We start from the raw sequence: 23,727 nt of genomic DNA, 5'->3' as shown, positions 1-23,727 counted from the left end.
GATTAGAGGATATATTTAAAAACTTAAGGCTGGACCGTTCAAGCTGTTCCCCCTTTTCACAGCTTGTATGCTAAGCTATGCTGATTGGCTAGCAAAAGCTTTAGCTTACAAGAGGTGTTATTGAACTTTGTATCAAAGTCTTTACCGGGAGCAAAGACACATATTTTCTAAAATGTTAACTTTTTTTTGACCACATTTATTTGAAGGCCAGCTTTACTAAACAGTGGTCAACTCTGACTTTTACAAGACAAATTCACATTTTTTATATGAAATTGTTTTCAGAAATATAAATGGAGATCTTTACAGGGCTAGTTTATTTATTTCTTCATTTTTCAAGTGGTTGTCTGGTATACTTGCCAATAGTCAGTGTATTGGCCACAGGGGATGCTGTCAGCTCAGCCCCTGTTTTGAGCAACTAGCCAGAGAACCAAAACAGAAGGTAGGCTATCAACCACGACAGACAAGCAAGTGGACCACGTAATTTAGCTCTGATGTGTGATTTTTTTTGGATGAATTTGTGATAAAAAATAAGTTTAAGAAGACTCGACAGAAGCGGCCGTGTCTGCTGACTGTAGCTGTAGCCGACGGCTTCTCTTTCCTTGAATTTTGACGGGCAGTTGGGCAGGACGAAGTTTCTACTGCCCCCGATGGTGTTTCCAGTTCTAGATCCAGTTCTTAGTACTTTGAGTGTTTTTCACGTTAAGCTAATTTAAATATGCCAGCATGGACGCGCTGTTTGTTGTAGAAGGCTCCGACGTTTTGACCATTGACAAAACTGTCAAAATAAGTGGAGATGGGCTTGGTTAAATGAAGATGGGCTTGGTTAAATGAAGTGGGGGAGAATTGACAGCCCGTCGGTACGTGGTTGCAGTCCTAATGCGCCATCAGTCAGAGGATGCACACAAGCCGCCGTTCGTACTCTGCAGCACACCTCCTCCCTGCCAAACGCTTTATTTAGCAGGGGTTCCCAAAGTGTGGGTCAGGACCCCCTACATGGTCGCGAGATACAAATAGGGGGTCGTGAGATTTCTTCCAAAATTATTTTTTTTGTAAGTTATCTAAAAATAGTACCTTTTACACATTATAGTAAAAAAGATCAACAAAAATAGTAGCTAACCTTGAAATAAAACCTTGAAAATAGAAAAATGTAATGATTTTTCTGCCTTTATTTGTTGCCAGATGACTCCTAAGTTTAGGGTTAGTGAACAGTGAATTATCAAAAGCATCAGTAGTAGTAGGTTAAGTCATAACGGCACAGGAAAACACAGACATATGCTCATATAGGTAGGCTAATTATCTGCAGACCAGCTAAATGAAGCCACATTAAATCACTTTGAGGGACAGTGGGGTCCCAAGTCTTTGGCATATATTTTGTATATTATATATATTTTGGGGGTCATGGGCTGAAAAGTTTGGGAACCCCTATGTTTGAGGACAGTACTGTGTACATGTCCTTGGGCTAAAGGCATGTACCAGTATACTCCTTTTTAGGTGAAAACCTAATTTCGTTTTTTGCTTTAATCCCTGCGAAAAACAACTTTTTTTCAAAACTCAATAAGTTTGAGCTTATCATTCTGCTATCAAGTCTCATAACGTATATCTTGTGTTGATCTATGACTGTTAATAAAAGACACTGAAACAGAAACATGCATCAATTGTCTAACAAAGTTTTTTGATTGAAATTTTATTCCAGCTAACAGGTGTTAAACCTGCCCAAAGACAGGGGTCGGCTGCTTGTGAGAATGGTTGAACGCTTGAAGAGGTCTAGAGTTTGGCAAAATGCAAAAACTCCAACTGTCTCAGGTTGAAAAAACTCTGCAGCTGCTGTTCTGCTGCTGTGGGAAAGTCATCCTCTTCTTCTGCTACCAAAGCAGCCGTGGTATGTCTCCCAAAATTTGTAGACCAAAAATAGTATTCCAATGTTGAAATCTGTGTTAAAATCGGATACATTTTGAAGAGGTATTAATATGTGGAATTTGTGATTAAATGCAAGTTTACTATGGACAATCATGTGATTTAATGTTTATTTAAAAAATGTAGTTAATTGACATCACTAGTCATGATGCAATAAAAAATCAACGAGAGCTTAACATTTAGTTTGAAGACGTACTTCTATTCTTTATGGTTTTCTGATTTAACCCCTGAATATCGAACAAAGATGATGACAGTTGCAATTGGTACAGGGAACTTTGGTTGGCCGAGTGTTTCATATGTGAGCTGCTGGTCCCCGCTGATTCATACAGGTTCTGAAGTATTGTTGTTACCAAGTCCCAGTCCTTGTTGCAGGTAGTTTTTTGGTTTGTAGGCATGAGCTCACAATTTACACAACTGCACCACCAGGTAACTTGGAATTGCTTCTTCTCTAGTGTTAGCAGAGAAGTTTCTCCTCTCTTTCCTTTGGTCCACTGAGCCTCATTCTTCCTTTGTAAACTCTGTAAAGTGTGTAACTTTGTAAAGGGGTCACTTGTGTCAGCAGCAAATGGCATGCCATTGTTGCTGACACAATCACTAATTTATCTTTTGTTGTAGTTTTGTCTCTTTGAAGCCTGCAGACCCAAAACAGCTGATCAGAGCACTGCAAGCAGAAGAACATGAACATGGCCGGCATCCCCTGTGGCCAATACACTTACTATTGGAAAGTATCTCAGACAAGTACACATTAAAGAGGAAGCTTTACCTTTAAATGTGTATCAAGAACATTTGTATATACTTACAATTTGTGCCTCTTAAAATATTCAGTAAAATGAGAAGTGGTAGAGTTTAAGTCTGGGTCACAACAAGCCCTCTCCAAATACCTTACAGTTAATTGCACTATGCATCATAACCTCTGCTCTCCGAGGGGGCAGAATGAACTCCCACTCTTGCAATTCCAGCTGCTCCTTATTAGCTACTTTCCTCCTGCATGTAAACACAGACACACCAGTGTTATAATAGCTGACCACACACAGTATGATAAACACACACACACGCACGCACACACACAAACGCGCACACACACACACACACACGCACGCACACACACACACACACACACACACATGCGCACACACACACGCACACACACACACACACACACCACACACACACACACACACACACACACACAGGTTATGGCTTTCCAAGCAGTTTGAGCTCATTTAATCTCATCCCTGTATACATTCTTTGTGATTGAACCTTTATAGACAAATATAAACGCAGATAATGGAGGCCTTTCTTTAGTACCAATACAGAGCCATCTCAGCGTACAGTAAAGTTCATTAAAGGTACTGATGATATTGTTTGGTTTAAATGAAAGAAAGTGAGGTTTATATACATAGAGACAGAAATGTACACATGTGCAGGTTGACGTTGATCCACAGATGTCAACAACAACATCTCAAATGACCAAGAACCATAAACGTGTAACTTCTGTAGTTCTTTCCTCCGCCTGCTAACAAGAGCTTACTATAGTACCCAAATGAAAGAGTTGTACGGTAGATTGATTATGGTCACGGATACTATACCAACACTTAGAACATTGAGTAGGTTTTACAATTTAGAGTTTACACTTGTGTTGAACAGACAGAATGTAATCATCCCCCCTCTTTTTCCAGCCTCTAAATTTGTGGTCTGCTCATCCAAGAGAAGATTAAGTCGAGAACCAATTCAAGACAAAAAAAGTGTGACTGAAAGCAGAAATATGTCTCTTCTTTCTCTCTCTCTCTTTGTACTGCATTTACCTCCTGCTCAATCTCTTTTCTCTCTGTAACAATTTCATTCCTGTCAACCTTGTCTTCATTTAATTATGTTGTTCATTCCCCGTCTCCCTCCTTCGGTGAGAGAAGTGCAGAAGTCTTTGACATGATCAGCTCCAGTCCTCAGTTTTTTGGTTCTCAGTCAAAGAGAGTCTTTCCCAAAAGTGGCCATCACAGTCCCTTGTAGGGTCCTTTAAAGTCATGTGATTCATCACAGTTGTAGTCCGCTCTAACATTACACCAAAATGGACAACAAATTCACAACTGTAAATTCTGAATATTTCCCGCATCTTTCCTTGGTTTTGTTTTTTTCCTCCTTCTTAAATGCCTTTTAATGTCAACTGCCCAGAGAGTCAGCCTTCTTAATATCAGTCTTAGAAATAACACCTTCTGCTTTCGGGATCAGCTTGTGGGTGGATGACCTCTTTTTTTTCTCCTCCTGGCACTTCTATAAGGCATGCTGGGCCGCCAGGACCAGAGCCAAAGTCAGGCCGGGAGGCAGAGCCCAGACGTTGGCACTCAGACAACCGGAGTGATCCTCTGGCAGGCCCCTGGTTTCACCCAGGCCACCGTCTCTTGGTTCAGGATACTGGGCAGAGAGAGAGGACACACAGAGGGAGAGAGATGTGTAAAGGTTAGACATGACTCAGTCACTCATGCTGCTTTCTTCTTCTGGCATTTGATGAGGAAGAGAAGCAGTAGAGGAGGGAGATGAGGCAAGACAGGATCAGAGTCAGGGAGAACAAGAGAAATTCGGAGTCAAAAAGTCAGAGAAAGAGTGAGAAATTACATGTATTCATGGCAGAGACACTTTGGCACTAACATTAAGTGTTTGATCCACCAAATGTTTTGATATGTGAAGTATAATTCAAGCCCCTGCTGCTCAGTATGCTCTCTGCTTCTTAAACAAGTTGGCAACAAAGAAAAGCTTCTTGTGAGGACTTTTTCTTTTTTCTGCAACTCTTTAAGGTTGTGCCAGCAAGTCTCTAAACACTTTTTAAAGCTATCATTACAGACTTTATTTACAAGAAAAACATGCTACCAAGCCAAAGACACACTACAGAAGCCAGCAGCAGCTGTGGTTTTCCTTCAATATTTCATGAGGCATAAATTACAGCAAGTAGAAAGCGAACAAAACCCTCTGTAGTCCTCTTGTATGCAGTTTGACTGTGCATTCAAACACATTAAAGTCTTGTTTCTTGTGTACAGGAGAAATAATAATATGTACAGTAGTAAATACAGTTGACCGAAATTTTCATATTGTAGCAGGAATCAATGGGAACACATCAGTACAGATATTAAATTCTTCGCCTCCAGACCACCACTTTTATTTCTAAACCACAATGGCCTTATTATGTGCTCTTCTTTAAAATTGTTAGCATTTGAATACTTTTTCAATTTGCTCGGATTCTTGTAGCACAAAGCAGAACCATATGCCTCCAAGTCAAAAGTAGTCTCGCTCAATTTGCAGAGGCACCATTTTCAGTCCAGCACAGCAATAAAGAAGCACATCATAAGGAACATGAAACATTTTCTCCTCCTCCTCTTCCTTCTCCTCCTCTACCTCCACCACCGCCATCCCCTCAACTCATCTTCACCGATGTAACCTTTGCAGAGATTGCTCTTTGGTCCATTTCCCTGTACACAGAAAAAACATCTATTCTGATGTTATCTACTCGCACCTCATCTTCCAACAGAACAAGGCAACATATAAACTGGAAAATAAATAACCAAAGGAAGAAAATGGTGTGAACTATAGTAACAGGAGAGTCATATTTTTCCTGTAAAGGGAAAAAGAAGGGAGAGGAAGGGAGTGAAAGGAGGGCATTTAAAATAGCTGCGCTTATTGCAGTACCTGGGAGCGAGCATTCACGCTTCAAATGCTACCAAGAAATGGTTAAATGACAGTTGCCAAAAAGAGGAAAAAAAAAATGGGTAGCTTGACAATGCACCAAACACACCCGCGACTAAAAGCCAATTAATTAGCAAGGGCAGTGATGTGTGGTAGCAGCCTGTTGACATGAGTCCAGATCTCTGGTTGCAGCCAATATCCACACATACACTCAGCTGGTGAGAAGGCACACACACATACACACACACACCCATAATCACATGGGACAAACACAGGCATACACTCGCATACGTGATAGAACACAGACAATGTCAAAACATGCACTCATTAACTCGTGCTTAAATACATGCACAGAGGGAGAGAGAGGATGGAAAACATTCACATGCATTTATTAACACTGATTATTAAAGTGTATGACATTTGTCAATGAACTAGTAACTATCTACACTCGAGGACAACAAGTATTTTCAATAGCAGTCAGGTTATTGTCAAATTTATAGTGCAGTAGAGCTGTTTTTCCCAGGGCTATACTTATCGAATAACCCTGAGTTACGTAGTTTCTGTCCACAATCAATTTTATCCAATTGAGCTGAAAATCAACACACAACAGTGTTACATGGGAACACAGGCAACACCAGTTTCCCAATGGTCATGCGACTGGGGGAAAGCGTTCTCCTACAGTATTTGTTTTATTCTGCAATGGAAATGAAACTCAATATGCTTTAAAATAAACTGTTGACATTCAAGAATTCCTTGCACAAGATTATATTGTGTGAGAACATTAAAATTCAAATCGGGATTACAGCTGTGAGACACACAAAATCCATCTTATCAGTGGGGCCCACACCAAATCTGTGAGTTTACAGAACACAACTCTGCGACAATTGGAGCCTAAAAACCCACCCACAGAAAACCTTAGATATTTACAGTGAGGATTGATTGCAGTGACCAGGATCAACAGATTTACAGCAGCATTTAAATATATGGAATTACAGCATTTTCAAGCACTGTAGACCTTTTTATTGACTTACTCTTCTTAGCTCAATATTTAAGCCCAGTAATTAAAATCCAAATCTGCTATATTTAAAATTAATGAATCAAAGCACAGTCTGCATATAGATAATAGAGGGTTCTTCAACATTCAGTACAACAAGCTGTACGTTGTTAGTTTATTCATAAATATTTTTATTTATTACATTAATCTTTTATTCATCCAGAAAATGTTTTGAAATTAAAATCTCTTTTAGAAAAAAAAACCTGACCGTATCAGCTCACCATGTAAAATTTACGATATAAAGAAATGATAACGTAATAAATACACAACAAAAGATTCAAACACCAAAGATTGACAGTGCACTGCAGAAATGGCCTTTTGCTTGCATTTCATTGGCAAAGAATCTCTTTGGGTGACACATTTCCCTCTTAAAATAAAGCAGGATGAGATACTTTGTGGACAACACCACTTACACATATACAGGACAACATAATTGAAGAGGTAAAGTTAGTGTTATGTCCACAGGGAACACCAGAAATGACGCAAAGCTCCTTACAGCACCTTTCAATATTTCTAATGCAATTGTTTAAAGCCCCAGTGAGGAGTTTTTGACTGGTTATGAAACTGACTGTAATGAACACTGATGCTTCTTTATGACCTACAAAAGCAAATAGGAACACCAACAAAGGACTGACATTTCCTATAATGTAATTTTGATGCCTGAAACCGCTGTGAGGGGTTAGGTGCCAGGTGTCTCAGCAGGCTGAGGAGATAGACTTTTTTTCTACTTTTCCAAAGCAAATATTCAAAGTGAGTGATACATTTCACTATTAAAGGACAGTATGATGAGACACTTTGTCATAAAACATTACATATTCATTTAAAGGAGAAAATCAGCGAAAATATAAGAGAAACCAAGTTGACCAAAAGCGCGCCAAAACAGACACAAAAAGAAAGTTCCTCACAGGAGCTTTAACACAGGAAATCAAGACTTGATTACTTAAAACTGGGGTTGGTAGCCAGATTTAGATTCACTGTTTGTTATACTGGTCAAAATGATCTTTATATCCCGATGGCAATCAATATATAATGTGTTCTTAAAAAAGAGTGAAAAAAAGCCGCTATCTACAGCCTGAGTAAACCTTGGAAAACACCAACTAGTCTCTGCCATCAGGAGCCAAATTATGAAACCAATCAAATCCTGTCCTGCCATTCTTTCCGCCTCCTGCACGTACATTTCATGTTTGTTTGTGTTTTCTTACCGCTGAATGAGACACGAGTTGACACAAAACACAAATGATGTGCTGAGGACCGGTTTTGAATCAATCACGATCATATGGTCGCGAATCAGCGGCGCTCATGCATGTGGGCAGGGGCGTCGTTTTGGAGGAGCTCCGAGGGGAGGGGTTAGACGAAGTCCTGAGGACATGCTACATTAAAATTCATGCTAGTTTTCCTTGACTACCAACCCTAACTTTAAATACTTGATCACTACGCTAATCCAAAGCTGCAGTCTAATTAGGCTTCATACTTTCCTTGGTGAACCACTGCAGAACCTTGTTATCATATTGGGAAACATATTGTATTTCTCCATATAAACAGAGCCTGACTTGTGAAGACTAACACTCTGACTACAGGGCTCTAAGGACCAAGCTTCAGCCCACATGTTTACACACTGAGTAAGGGATAAAAACCCACAACCACTGGCAATGACATTTAGAATAATTATGCATCTAAATAAGCTGAATATGTCTCTTCAGCTTACAAGCGATGTATGGTTGACATGAGCAGTTTATGAAACAGCTCGTCTAGAAATGTTCCTCATATCAAAGGTGAGTCTAAGTGTCACGGTCATCTGTCTTCCATTCATCCATCATCTTTCCCCACATGAACTTGCATATGTAGGTGTGATCCTGTAGGGCCTACACTGACCGTCATGAGATTTCAACTTGGACAGTCAGTCTTTTGCCAAGAGGACCCATACCAAAACAACACTCCCCTAATTTATCTGCCAGGGAAGTTTGACAAGTTTTAATTGCCAGCCATAGTTGTCTGAGAACGCTGGGCCACCCAAAATGTCCCTACCAGCTCCCTCTCTAATTATAAACTTCCTGCTTGAGTAATCACACGTCTTATTGTTTCCTAATTACCATTTTTACAATAAATTAAACACCACGCTGCAGTGAGACAGGCGCAGAGCGGTGCATCAATACTGACGTACACACACAGAAGCAATTCCATGATCCATTCCCTCACTTGCTCGCTCTCTCCCTCACCAATACCTTTCCAAAACATATACACTGTTATTGTTATCAGTGCTGCTTGTCCATTAATTAACTGCTTTGCAACATTTTTTAAGGTTTTAATTTGCCGTCTTCACAACAATGAGTGTTCCTCCATAAAAGGACAATGCTGCATGATTCGGCTGCACTGTGACCATTTAATGGCTGTGAAAGCCCCTGGAATTACTCAAAATAGACGTCTTAATGGGAATCATTCATTCAGCACGCAAATTTGCATTCATAAACACTGCATGCTGCTTGGATTTTTGTGTATGTCTGTTATAGTCATTAAAAAATTACATAAATCACAACATCAGCAGTGTCAGTGTCAGTGGGCAGAAGGTTTAACAGTACATATTTATACTATAGCGTCTAATACAGCAAAGCTTTGAAACTGGATCTCCTGCAGAGGTGAAAAACATCGTTAGTCTTACATCAGAGGGCTGCATGGCACATCTAAAATACATCTGTAAAGCTCAACAATATTTCATAGTGGAAACTAATCAACCTCAACAGCCAGATAAAAAAGAGAAAATAGTAAAACACCCCTCCTGGCCAAAATGCAGTGGAATATTTCAAGCATGTTCAAAAGAGACAGAGAGAGGGACAGTGTTTGGCTGACAATATGCTTCTGTCATTTTCACATTTAATTTGAAGAGGAAATGAAGTACAGTCCCATTAAAAGACAAACTCACATGTATTTTTGCAGCGCGGCAGAGTGATGTTTTCTGCTCCAGACGGTGAACTCGGTTAGAGCCGAGTTGACTGCAGTCTTCAGAGTAGACTGCATTCAGCAGAGAACAGGCCCTGGGCCAGTATTTTAGAACCTCTAATCCAGATTAAAACCCCCACCTCCCATTTCTTTCACTATTTCATTGTAGGGGAGAGAAATATAATATTTCAACCAAATGTCATCATCTTGGGTGTAGCATAAACTGTCTTATCATAGAGCGTCTGTTCTGAGTGCCAATTGCTTTAACAGGCATAAAGATTGAATGTGATGTGACTGTGAATGCCGCAGTGTGTTTGGCTTCGTGATTCCGTCTCTGTACAAAATCCCCCTTTCATGGGAGCATAGTGGGGGAGTGGTTTTGTGTACTTCTTCTTGTAAAGGTCATTTTAACAAATTATTGCTAAGTAAGTTGCTGGAACCTGCTGAACATGGATGGCTATATTTGGGCTCCATCAACATGAGAAAATCATCCTTGCATAAATCTCACACAATGAGGTGACCTATATATTATATATAGACTCCAGGATTAATAGTCTTGATTCAAAAAGCCTACCTGACTGACAAGCAGACAGTAGATTATGACTCTGCATTTTGTATGTGAATTGAATGTTTGTAACATCCAAAGCAATGAAAAAATCAACGCAAATCTGTTACCTTTGGGATGGTGACGAAGGGAGGTTCTGAGGTGCCTGCTGACCAATCCGATCCTGTCTTTGTGGCCACTGAGGAGCCTGGGACAGACACATTTTTGTTCTGCATGTTGTCTATCCCATAACCGAAGGCCTGGATGGCATTTCCTGCAGGGACAGATATAAAGTCATTTGTTTTTGACTGCCGTCCCAGCAAGAAGCCAGCTAGCAGACAGACAGCTCTAAGTCAACTTCTTGGTCCCTTGCCCAATCTTTGGCAACCGAGGGAGCGAGGGAGAGCGGAGAGGGACTGAGGGAAGGAAGGAGTAAAAAGAGCACAGAGAGCCAGTCTTTTTGCTTCGTCAGTAAGCTTGAGAGTTGTTTGCCAAACTAATCAAAGACAGCAATCGGAGGTTTGACTGTTAAATCTTTCATGGGGGCGGATGTAACAGAAATCTGAAAAAACAGCCAAACTGCTGCATGTTTAATATTTTAAGCCCTGCCTTGTTTTAAATGCCTGACATGTTTATTTTTTTAATTTGTCCAGCAATTATCCCTCTATAAGAAATCCAGCTGAGACACAATGAACACATTTATCAAACGCAAACAAGTCGGGTTCATGTCCTCAGCTCATTACAAAGATCCTTTTAAGTTGCAACAGCCGTTCTCGAGTTGCAAAGAGCTGACCAAATAGTGGCATAATGTCTGCACTCGAGATGATGAACACCAATTTGTTTGTCGGCAGTTCTACACTCAGAAAGGGAATCTTTTAAAAGTAGCGAATCAATCAGCTCAAACAGAAGACAGCAGACTGCATGCTTATGAGTGCTTGTGTATCTGCCTGCACATGCCTTGTAAACGTGTGTAACTTCTGTGTCTGGGTGCATGTGCGAGTCCCTGCAAAAATGTGATAAATCCTTGTTCAGTCAGCTTTTCAGCCAGATATGGTAAAATCAGGGCTGAGTACCTTTTCACCGCTCATCCATTTAAAACACTGGGCTTGTTTCTCTTTGTTCAGCCAGAGAAAAGGCAAGGCATGTAATTGCTTGGCAACCACCTCCATTATAAGGTCAGCATGCAGAGATGACTTTGAATAGATTTGCGACTGATCAAATTCAAAACAATCCCAACAAAGGAGAAATGGCGTTTCCCCTCCAACACCCAAAGGACAAATGGGATACTTGTAAAGTGAACATGCATAATAGGATGAACACATATGCACACACAGTCTTTCGCACTCATGATGCACGACCCCATAGATTTGTCTGTCTTTTCCTCCTTCTACCCACACAGTGCTGAACACACCCACGCAAGTCCATATACTGTAAAGTAAAAGCATGCACCTGCACACTTTACTTGTACAAAAGCAGCCTTCATGTTCCTCATTCTGTTCAACACACCGATAATTTGGGCTGCTGCTGGAAAAATAAAAGCACAGAGAGGAACAGAGCTCTCCAGTGAAGCCTAACAACTCTAATGCCAGCAGTGAAGAGCCTATGTAGTACTGCTGAGACAAGAAATGTTACGCATCTGTTTGTCAGGGTCGGCTATTGCTAGCTTTGCCCCTACAGATGCTGTAAGATGGGGAAATAGTCATAAATCAAACCAGTTGGCTTGAAGGCCTCTACGCTGGATGTTTTACTGCACCCAAATGTTCCACTGAGTGATTAAGCTCATCGCCAATAGCAATTCAATTTTTTAATGACTTTGGATAAGTTTTCCTCTAACCCCTGGACATAGCTTACCTGCAGGGACAGATGGAGTAGATAAGGGATGAGAGAACAAGAGGAGCAGACATGGAGGGAAAAAGGAATCGGGGTTCAGACTGTGTTTGGACTACAATTATAATATCCTTTCTGCTGGGCTGTTTTCTGCTTGTCCTGACACACATTTGAATAAATACTGAAATTATTCTTGTCTCCCTCTCTTGTCTCGCTTGGAAAAAAAAAAGTTTTGGTTTGTCAATCAATGTAAAACAGGATTTACTCTGTGGTGACAAACAGAGAAAACAAAAAATTGATAGGGGTGCTATCGGGGGATTTATGAGGGTCATTGGAAGCTGGAGGATAATTTGTTTACATGTATAAATATATGTATGCATAGCTCTGTATAGTAGGTGTGCATTTGTGTATATTCTCTGCTCTGGTGTGTGGAAGTTTATCGCCTGTTCCCCTTGACTGCGGAGAGGAGATGCTGCATTTTGTGTTATTTTTCAAGACGCCTCCTCAGCTCCCAGCTTCATCCCTCATCCTGCACACTCAGCTAAAACGGTACCCCAGCAATCTATTGAAATGGTCTGAAAGCATTACCCACACAATGGAACATGTTAAAGGCAATGGTGTCTTGTAGCAGTGATGACACCGCTCGCTCTGCCACAGCAATGAAGCTGCACGCTGCTGTATTTTACTTCTCAGTGAAAAAAACCCAGAGGATGTTTGAGGTAACCACTCTGTCATGCTGCACCTTGTGTGTTATGCATGAGATGTACAGATGATGTGTATTTAGCATCTCTTATTATTTCATTTGTGCAAGATATGTTCCTTCATGACATTTTTCCCCCATAAGGGATAAGCCCTTTAACTTTTCCAGATTGAATGTGGAAATTACATGCAAATGGTTTCTTTTGTATTAAAGTCTGGGCAGATCTAGCCCAGAGGAGGGATGAGAAGTGATAAGAAATGACTAGTTTCTGAGAAACTAAGACGATTTAATTCCGACTTAATCAGCAGGCGAAGGAGTGTACATGGATAAGTTGTATCAAACTATGTAGCAGACAAGTTTTCAATAGGACTCTGCGGAAGTTTTCATCTATGTATCATTTATTATTTATTACTCTGCACATGCACACATCCGTCTATATTTCTACTCAGTTCTTGATGCTTTATTTCCTGTTTTGTCATACCCATGCTCAATGAATAATTCATTATTTTCTGTTAAATTTATGAAAAATTAAAATCCAACCTTGTTGTTGACAAGCATAACTAACCCCACCCGTCATTATCTCTACATTCAGCTCCCCCATGACCACTGTCATCCACTCCTCAACAACAACACTTCCACAGCCATCTATCAGCAGAGCGGTGGGACATAGGAAAAAGAAGCTGACATGAAACATTAAAGTTGCATTCAATCGAAGTTCATGGCTCACTCTACCCTTACATGGCAGCAGTAAGAGTAACTACAGCATGACACGCTTGTGCTCTTATCAATAATACATGACTGTTAGACCCATATCAGTTTCACAAGCATGCGGAGTTTGTGTGTGTGTGTGTGTGTGTGTGTGTGTGGTGTGTGTGTGTGTGTGTCGGAATGGCTCACTTAGGCATGTGTTATCTGTGAAGTAGCCCAGGAAGTTCAAACACTCCTCCTCTTGATTTCCGCTGCCCTTACAGGTGCACCATGGGGAGATAGTCCAGTTGGAGTAGCTGCTGTCGACGTAGTTGGGAGTCATTTCTGTCCCTGTGAGGGCAATAATAAATAAACACAGACACAAACACACATACATACATTAGGACAAACAGTTTCGGGTCACTAATGGACAATAATGGACCACATTTATAGCAGATAGTATAGAAAATGGACAACAAAATGTTAGTCATAGGAATGGGTTTGCACTGTTTGAGTTTATAGCAAGGTGAAGCATTTTGTAATGCTTTATTTTAGATGTAAAGAGGCCATTATGTTAGGTTTATTTTGCAAAGTAGGTGCTTTAGGAAGTGTGTGTGTTTGTGTGTGTGTTGTGTGAATATAGCACTGCGCTACAAAAACATTTTACTTTTTAAATGTCTCTCTGTACCGATGCTTTCAGCCAGAGTCAGGGGCGTTAGATGCACTTTGTGCAGCATTTTCCAGAGAAATCCCGGAAGCACCGTGGCATATTATCACTTCATACTGCTCGATTTATGACACACAGTGGGGAAGCAGTGAGTGATACTGAAATATGGACCACTCCAGTAACCACTGTGTCGGATATAAAAAAGAAAAAGGTGATTTCATGAAAATTTGCATTTGAGTTGGAGTTCTGTGAAGCTCTGGGATTGAAAAATATGGCCCATGCTAGTCCTCTCATAGTGTTTGAACAACATTTACTATGAGCAAACAGATGGCCATCAGGTGTTTAATTAAGTAAACGCTCCCCCTGCTCTCTACTCCCTAACTATCTCTAGCAGTGATCTGATGTCCAGTGTACCCTGGGAGAAGCAAGGCCAGGAGGGAAAAAAGTCTCATTCCCCTGCTTTTCTATAACTATGGCACTTTATCTGAAATTTGAGGAAAATATGTGGAATTTGGAGTTAAATGTGTACTTTTTTCTTTCAAACTCTAAGCCATGCCTGCACTGACCGATGAGCCTTGCGTAGGAGGCCAGGCAGGCCTGGTGATTGTCTTGGTTGGGACAGGTGCTCACTGTGTGGGGAGTCATCCAGCAGTTCACCCTGTAGTCAGCCCGCCTTGACCTGCAAGCAAACATCGAGCAAAGCATAGCACAAACAGAAAGAGAAAGAGGCAGAGAGTCAGTCATAAGCCATGACATATGACCATTCACATACACCGATTCAAAGCACATGGTCCAATTTTTGGCACCATTAGTCCCCTAGAGCAGCTGCCAATTGTGACCAACATCAAACTGGGAAAGTATATGCAACATCTGCTTCCGAGCCACAACAACAGGTGGCCTGAATAGCAACCAGGTCTCACTCGCCCCTCTGTGCCAACAAGCTATTACTACATTCACAGCATGCGATGTGGAGCCAGCAGTCGCGCATTTGTGTAAGGATGAGAAAGATATGATATGACTTTTTTGGCTGTTAACTCCATATTAAACCGGACATCTCCATTGTCTCCCAAAGTCGCTTTGCCCACAAACCAAGGGACCTTATAAAAATAGTATGTTTTGTTTCGGTGTGTGTTTTGTGATAAGAGCTTAAGTCTGTGGAGGCCCCCAGGGTGGCATGCTAATCCACTTAAGTAGGTTTATTGGGAGTAGCGTGTGCAAAGTTGCTCTGTCTGTACTGTTCACATCACAGCTGCCCACTAAGTGAATCACAATCCATTGCACATTTCTCTCTCTCTCTCTCTCTTCTCTCTCTCTCTCTCTCTCTCTCTCTCTCTCTCTCTCTCTCTCTCTCTCTCTCTCTCTCTCTCTCTGTGCCATGACTCATTTACTCTGACCTGGTGTGACCACTTTTTGCAGCCTTAAGTTCAAAGGTACTGTAATGTCCCTCAGGCTGTTTAGTGTCCCCCCCCCCCCCACACACACACACACAGACAAACAAAGTGACAGCTCATTTGGCTGAATGTGTTTCCTGGCTGGTCTGCAGTTGGTTGCTAATATTTGGGCGAGTAGTGCCTGATAAACAACAGCACACTTGACTAATTTATGATAGCTGCTCTTAAGCCTCATCTTCTTTATTTAATCTGTTTCACAGCATAGTCATTTGTTTTTAAAGGGTGCTATGGGATGGGTGTCTGATGGCAAAAAACGTCATGGTCAGGTTATTCATTACTTTAAAAAAAATTGAATACCATCCTGATGCTAGCACGCATGCCAGCCTTTATCTTAACCCATGGGCGTTGGTATGTCCGGTTTGTCACAAATACTGTAAGCAATTATTTCTACTGTTTGGAAATATGAGGCAGGAGTTTGTTAGTGTAACAGAGTTAAAAATGCACTTTATGATTGAGCTGGTCTTTATTAATACTAGTGGATGTTATCAAATGATTTACTTTCATTTACCTTAAGTCTGCTTTGATTTAATTCTCGAGCATTAAGTTTGTACACTTTTGGCTTCTGTACCTCTTGGGTCTCCGTAGCTCCTCCTGTCTGTCCCTCACAGTGCTATTATGCTACACTGAGGGAGCAGAGGTGCAGAAAGCCCAGAAAAAGACAATTTGTGTGTTGTTATTGTCTTCTACAGAGCGAATAAATGCTGGAAACCAGTTCTCGTTTCAGCTCCTGATATGCCCCAATCACATCTGTTACATTAGCTTAGCTTAACATGAACACTAGATACATTCAAAAATAAATATCCCTATTCTAGTTGGTGAGGTTTTTATTGGTGCGTTTAAAGTGCTTGAGAAACAGATTTATTCTTCACAGTTGGACAGTATCAGGCGTTTCCACTCTTTGTGCTAAGCTAAGCCATCTTACCCAGATGTGTTAAATACGTGATCCAAATTGGTCAAAACCCCATAACAACACAGGGTCAACTCGATAACACAAGTCACAAACTTAGTCTCCATTGGCATTCTGAATAGGAAAACATTGAGGCAAAAAGCATCAGTTCCCATTTTAGGCTGGTCTTGAGAGTTGGAGAAATAATGACAGTTACTGGGCACAGTTCGGAAAGCAGCCTGAGGAGCTACTGAGCTCCAACCATCTCCAATAGGGAAAATTGGAGTAAGATCCTGTCCTGCAATCCAGGCAACTGCAGCAGAGCTGGTGAGAGCATCTCTGAGTTGCCAGTTGCTACAAAGTAATTTGAACCACAAGCAGGGATAATAGCAACAATGCTGTGACATTTGCCTCATTTATGTTCAAAGGTGTGTCAACCGCAAAGCTCAAAGAAGAAGAAGAGCTGAACGAGAACAGAAATGTCAACGTGAATAATCTTCTGAAGTCTGATTCATCTTGTCTAACGTTATCTTCAATTGAAATGTTCAGTTTGATGGGAATTATAACAAAAAAGCAGGCTGATGTTTAACATGACCGTAAATTGAAATCTTCATTTTAATGTTAATATGGAAATAGGAAACTTATAAGAATCTGTTGTTATGGGAGCATCAACGACCACATAAGCGTGACCACCTGCTTACTATGCATTATCCATTAGATATAGACATATAGATAGATATATCTTTTTTTTCTATCTGGTGAATAATAAGGCTTTTAGTTTGTTCTCCTGTCCCCAACACATGTATGCAAGGTCAGACATTTGCTAACCAGGTTTTATTATTATTGTTATTCTTGTATCACCGGCTCAGTTAAAGCTCATTCATTTATTGTGAAGCCTAAGCAGACAAGATGCAAGATATGTAAGTAATAAACGCAGCACGTTACGATGGATGTGATTTTAATCACAGAACTTCAAGTACACATTTTTTCAAATAGAAACAGTCCTTGACAAAGTATTTGAGTTCTGTCTTTGCGTTAGATTCAAATTCACTTCACATATCCCTTTACAGAAAATAAAACCTGTAAAGGATTCATTAACTCGTTGACTATTTATATAAATGCTGAATTGAATTATATTTAATGAGAAGCCCTGACAGATGCACAGCATTGATGCACTGGTCAAGAGATTCATATTAAAAAAACACCAAAGTGCTGATGTTGCACACTGCTGCATGCCACAGCAGCCTAAACAGGTGAATGTTAATGTCACACAAATTTACATACTGCCTCGTCTTTTAATATGCATTGCAGCCATATCACTTATCATACGTTCTTCAGTGGCGACACTTGATCACTTATTCATCATTTGAGCCTTTTTCATAAGATTCTGGAGTAATTGGATTCGATGAGATGCATTGTAATGAAACAGAACTTCTACCTGCATGTTTAACTGCAGGAAGTTGATCTGCTTCTTCCAGCAGGAGGGACACTGACATCCAGGAAACTCGGAGTGGAGGGTTCATGCAGTCATAACACAATGTACCAGACACAGAGTCCTTCTTTTGTTGCAGTGAGTTGTGCTTACTGTTATGCCCCATCTCCACTCTGAGAATAAGGAGAGCGCAGACAGGCAGATTCGGCTGAGGGGGAATATGGGGTGATGAGGTCACAATCCCTGTCTCTGCCTGCCTGTCTGTCTTTCCGCCTGTGTGTGTGTGTGTCTCTCTCACCACAGCAGAGATGCGGTCAGTGTTGTGTGATAGGCTCAAGCCTGCAGCAGCAAACCCCACTCAGACTCACTTCATTACTTCAACTCCATCTCCATCCGCCCTCCTATCAATCACCCGGAGAGCCTCTCGATGTGACATGCTGCTAACATCACATCTACAGCCATGCTTCAGAAAACTGAACATATGGGCGCTCTAGCAATGGCTGGAAAGACTCAAATGATTGCACACGCACACAAACACAAATAGCAGTGAACATTACATAATGTTAAATCACAGAGGAGAGACCACACATACACAAATCTATCCCTCTCCGCACCTGTCCTCCTCACTCAAAGCCCTCTCTCATCCTTTCCTGTTCCCTCTTGAAAGAAGCCACTTGTTCCCACAATCATGGCAGGGATGATAAAAAAAGACACAACAAACAGCGGGGAGAGAAAACAACTCTTTTGTGCCTGTATAAAGCAACCTGTGGAACCACATTTTTATTTTTGTATCCCTCATGAGCAAAGGTATTTTTCTGCCGACCAAAAAATGTGAATGTCAGATTTCTGTAGGTAAAGAGCGCAAAAGATTAAAGAAAGCGAACAAGCGGTGTGTTTCTTTTAGATGCAGAGCTCTTTCAGACAATGACGGCTTAAAAACAGTAATTTAAAGTTTAGAGAGGTGTCCTGAGTGTTCAGACAATGGTGTTCCAACACCGGGATGCAGCAAATTTCATGGCTTCCACTGGCTTTCCATTATACCTCGGCAAAGCGCCACTCGCTGCTGAAATTACAGGCTGTCTAGCTCAACAGAGTTTTATGGTCATTCAGCCACTCAGCCCCCAGGGAAGTGGCAGGGGAGCCCCCACTGAGGTAGACTTCTTTCAACCAACCTGACACTTTAAACACAGTTATTCGGCTGAGCACTGAGTGCCTGTCTATCCAGCTTGGCAGTAATAGAAAACTAATGGCTTTTTATATGGATTCTTATTCCTATCACTTGATGCCCGTGACAACAATGTGACTCAAATCAGATGAGTGTCAGTCTTGGAAAGCATTTTCTCATGAAAGAGGAGGCGGGGCAGGAAGAAAAACAGCTATCAGAAAGCAGAGTCCTCTAATACAGCTTCCTCTCTATGTTAAAAAACAACGGTCTATGAGAGTCCTATCTGGTTAAGAGACTTCCCCTCCCCACTCCGTTTGCAAATATGAGTTCTTCTATGGATGATAATTTCTGTTAAATGTGAAATTACAGCTCTTCACTGTTATCACTTATCACTCCTTCAGTCTTCAGCCCAGAGAGGCTTTAAAAACCATATCTCAGAAAGCAACAATAACCCATGACCAATAGCTGCCAACATGATGGAAATTACAAGAAGCAAATGAGAGAAACAAAGGATGTTTCTCAAGCATTTTCCTCCTTCTCTTTTCTTTTCTTTTGTGTTCTTATGACCTTATCTCCTCCTCCTCTCCTCTCTCATTAAAGTCCTGTTGTCACTCTCGTATGAGCTCCGGCTGCCCGTGTTCAAGTACAAGCTCACAGCCAGGTACTTGACCCTGGTTCAATCAACAAGAGTACATTGCTGTGTCCTTTTTGTCACTTCATGTTGAATGCTAAAGCAAAGAATACTACTTTCTAAAGCTAAGATTTGGCTTCACTCATTTTGGAAACTATTCAGCATGGTGCAGCAGAGCTCATTATGTCACATCAATTATTATAAAAGCTGAACAATAGAGCACTGACCTTGTGGGTGGAGTGCTGTGAATATATTTTGATTAAGGGGCATAACATCTTTCAAACTTATTTTCTTTCCACTTAAGCAGACTTCATTGTTTTAGAATTTGGTTGGCTACAGTGCATTCTGCTCCTGCTTTCCCTCCTAAATCTCTGCCAGTGACCCTGACTCTGTCTCTGTGTTGCTCCGGTCAGAGGTGATTATCCGTTCCAGCCACAGCTATTTCTGCTTTTTTCTCTTAAATGTGCCTTGACAGCGGCCTGCCTTTTCTCTGGCAGCACTGTACTCATTGGGATTCCCGCTCAATACTCTAAAAGGGCAACGTGGACAGATGGCATTCAGTCAAAACACAAGGCAGTTTAGCTTAGCTGTCACATGACACAACCTTTCGCCCTCTTACTCAGCAGAGAATTGAAACGAGCAAAAACTGTCTGGTGCCCTAACCTCCTCTGCATGAATAAGCAGAAAAGTAATAAAAAACAGCAAAGAAGTGAGCTTGCATTTTAATTTTATTATCCAACCTTTTTTTGTTTTTTTTAAAGGTGATTGGATTATTCTTTATTTGGTGACCAGCAAAAATGGTCTTGCATTTTAGTGATTATTCTATTTTTGTAGGTCTCTATCTGTGAAAAAGCCATCCTCTGCAGATGTCTTTCAACCCCTTCCTGAATGTTATTTAATCGGGATAACGGCTAAACCAAGCGTGGCACACGCAGAACCCAAAACTGTCTATTTAGTGAGGGGTGAGTAGATTATTCAAGGTTATCTAAACTCCCTAAATACTCTGGGAACAAGGCAAACAGCCATCCCACAGACAGAGTGTGCATGCCAAACAAATGGATGAACTATCCCTGAAAAAGTGACAGTTAGCAGCACACTGCAGAACAGATATTTCCTCTTATTAAATACCTATCAGTCTTATATCAAACAGTTCTGCAGTGAAATAAGTTTACATGCTGCAGCGATCAGAGAGAAACTTTAAGTACAGAGGGCAGTTTGGAGTAAGAGTGATAAAAGTAAAAGATGAGGCCCTAATTGATACATTGAAAACCACACATCGACCATTGTGGAGATAAGTCTGAAGTCTTATTGATAAGTTTGCATTAATAATAGATTTGGTGCAGTTAGAGGAGGAGATTGTGATGGAAGGATGAAGCCTATAGTCTGTAATGACTGCAGTTTTCCGCTATACCATGTTCCCTCAGAGATTACGGTTAGGAAAGTAAATGGACATATACTAATCCATGTATTGGAATTAAATGCACAACGCTTTCTTTCCAGCTCCTGCCCCATCGTTCTCATTACTTCCATTCCTTTCTCTCTTTCTTACTTTCCTCTCGCTGTGTTTTTCCGCTCTCATGTGTAGTGGGAAAAGCTGAGCACGTCCTCCGCTGAAGCTGAGGCCTGATTAAAGCCGCACACTGCAGCAAACTGTACTATGTATGAGGAAAAGGTCACCAATTGACACATGCTTAGCTTGCAAAACCAGAGCTTAACAATATCAGAAAAGACACTTCTCCTTTATTCCATGTATTGTAACTAAAGGAGATAGAAACAGTGGAGATATTACTTTGAGCACAGACTCTTAAAAGTAAGCACAGGGAAATCTTTCCTGTGTGTGTGCCTGCTTTTATACTGCCTTGTAAGGACCCTGAAGAGTGAGGACATTTTTGGAGATGAGCTCTGTTTTTTTAAGTTTTTGCTTCTTGGGCAGGGTTTTTTCAGAGTTATAGTACATGTAGATTTTGTGCTTACCAGTCAATATTTGTGTCAACAATGTGTGTCTAAAAATAGCAGGGGTTTCAAGAGCATTCCTCATTTGTCAATCTCATGTGGCTTTCTCAATGCATTTTAGTCAACTGTCTATACATGCCAAGAAACAGCTCGAGTTTCACCTCTGCTATGTGCCTTTGAACACAATTTGAAGCATATTTGTCTACTAAAGCTGTTTCTTGGCATGCACACAGAAACATTTTTGGAGCTCTTCCCTCAAAATTGTCCTTAGTTGACTGCTCACATATGTCCTCTGACAGCGTGAAGTCTTCTCTGTCGGACAGAGGAGTCTCAGGAGGCTGGACATCACGTAAGAAGGACACTCTAGTGCATTCCAGTTGCATTGCTTAACAGTGAAATGTTTACAACATAAGCCAGACTAAAACAGCTGACCTCTATTATCTTGCTCTTCCATATGTTTTACTTTATTTCTTATTCTCTTCATTTTAGTTTCTCCCTCAACCCCCTGGTATCTCTTTAGGTTTGAAAATTCAATACTGTTATCGTCAGTGATTGCCATGAAGTTCATTTTAAAAAGCTGGCAGACGAACAAACAGTCTTAGGCTTTCACAACAGTTTTGCCTTTATATCAATGCTACAAGTAACTGAATAATCCAAAGTATCAAAAAATGAGGAAAAAAGATAATGTCGCTCTTCTGGGGTTCAAAGCAGTGTTCCCGCATCAGGTACTTCCTATCAAGATGTGCTATTGAACCAATCTGCACATGTGTAGAGCCAGAATCCTGGGCACTTGTCAACACCATGACCATTATTTGATAGAGTATATCAGTCTATTGAGATACGCTCCTCCTCAAATCTTAATTAGCAATTTTGTAATAGAAATCATACTGACAATACAAATGGAGAGAGTAGTGGTGTGATATAAAGTGACCCTGTCCTACCGAACTATGCTCAGATTCTGACATTATATTTACCCCTGTTTGTAATCAAAAAAAATTAACATATAATTCGATTTAACAGCCTCTTTTATTGATTTGAGTTATGGTAGCAATTTTTGATAAGCAGCAAAATTTGACAAAACACCAGTGGCATGATGTAAATGTCATTGCCCTCTTCAACTCACTTGAGGTAGATGTTCTCAGATATTTTCTACATCAGCTAACCCTGACTTCATACACAAATTTTACGAGGGGGCTGGCAGGAAAGATTTTGAGCGCAATCAGGGTGAAAAATGTTTGCTGCTTCCATTCACACATGCAGCTCACCTGGAAAAATTCTGGAAATTTTACGAGTTTTTTAAATGTGTGAAAGCACTGTATGTTTTCTCTATTAACTTTGACCAAAGTGAAGTTGACCTACACTTAATGCCCCAACAGGTCTGTGTGGAACCCCCCTCCCTCCACATCTCACCAGCTTTATAGACTGTTTTCAGTGTCTTCCAGCTCATTTTTGCTTGACAACAACATAAGCGCCTTGTGTTATTCAATCTTTTCATTATGAAGTAAGATGTTTTAAGGGAAAAATGTATCTAGATGCCCAGTACTGAACAGCAGATTCTGTACATTTATGTGTATCTGGGGAGAATTTAAAAGTGAGTTGAGACCAAACCAGAACTGAGAGGAGAATTAATATTTAATTAATTTTGTTGGGTGGCCAAAGCTGTCACAACCAAGGGTTTCCACAATGTCTTCCTGATGCTAATGTTTTTGCTAATTCAAATTTGAAAGGTAAAAACAATGCCAACATTTTGCTTCAAATAACCAAACAGAAGAAAGGCATATGATGAATCAATTTTAAGGTATAATAAGATGAACGTTTCATGTTGTGGTAGTTAACGCACTTTTCACATATACAGTACACATTTCAAGTCTTTCCATTGCCTTAATGAATCCTTTGGGTCATATTTGAGTTTAGCATACCCTCAAACTTACACAGGCCACGGTTACATGATGTTTTTAAATTTCGAATTAATTATTCAGAATTAAATAATTCGGAATTAAAGTATTCTCCTTCGCCTTAACATGGAAATAGTAATTCTGAATTGAGGTTTACATGGAAAACATGATTAATCGTTTTTATTCAATTCTGTTCAAGGTCTGGTGGTTGGGAAGGGTTCTTATTGGACGGGGTGTGACATATTTACGTCTACCGGAAGAAAACAGACTCCAGTTCCTGCTTCTTTTATTTTTGGTTACAACATGGAAGACCAC

General features: G+C 40.6%; 1 protein-coding gene across 1 annotated transcript in view; it reads right to left on the bottom strand.

The window, feature by feature from the left end:
* Window positions 1–3,111: 3,111 nt before the first annotated feature.
* Window positions 3,112–23,727, bottom strand: part of LOC117819594 (GDNF family receptor alpha-2-like) — a 53,196-nt gene continuing 32,580 nt past the window's right edge. Inside the window, 4 exon segments of the mRNA XM_034693043.1 lie at window positions 3,112–4,323; window positions 10,250–10,392; window positions 13,543–13,683; window positions 14,566–14,678. Of these exon segments, the coding sequence (XP_034548934.1) occupies window positions 4,183–4,323; window positions 10,250–10,392; window positions 13,543–13,683; window positions 14,566–14,678 (538 nt within the window). The 3' untranslated portion in view covers window positions 3,112–4,182.

This window comes from Notolabrus celidotus, chromosome 9, assembly GCF_009762535.1.
Source record: "Notolabrus celidotus isolate fNotCel1 chromosome 9, fNotCel1.pri, whole genome shotgun sequence".
In the NCBI taxonomy this organism is placed as follows: Eukaryota; Metazoa; Chordata; class Actinopteri; order Labriformes; family Labridae; genus Notolabrus; species Notolabrus celidotus.
This window is presented reverse-complemented; position numbering and strand designations above follow the sequence as displayed.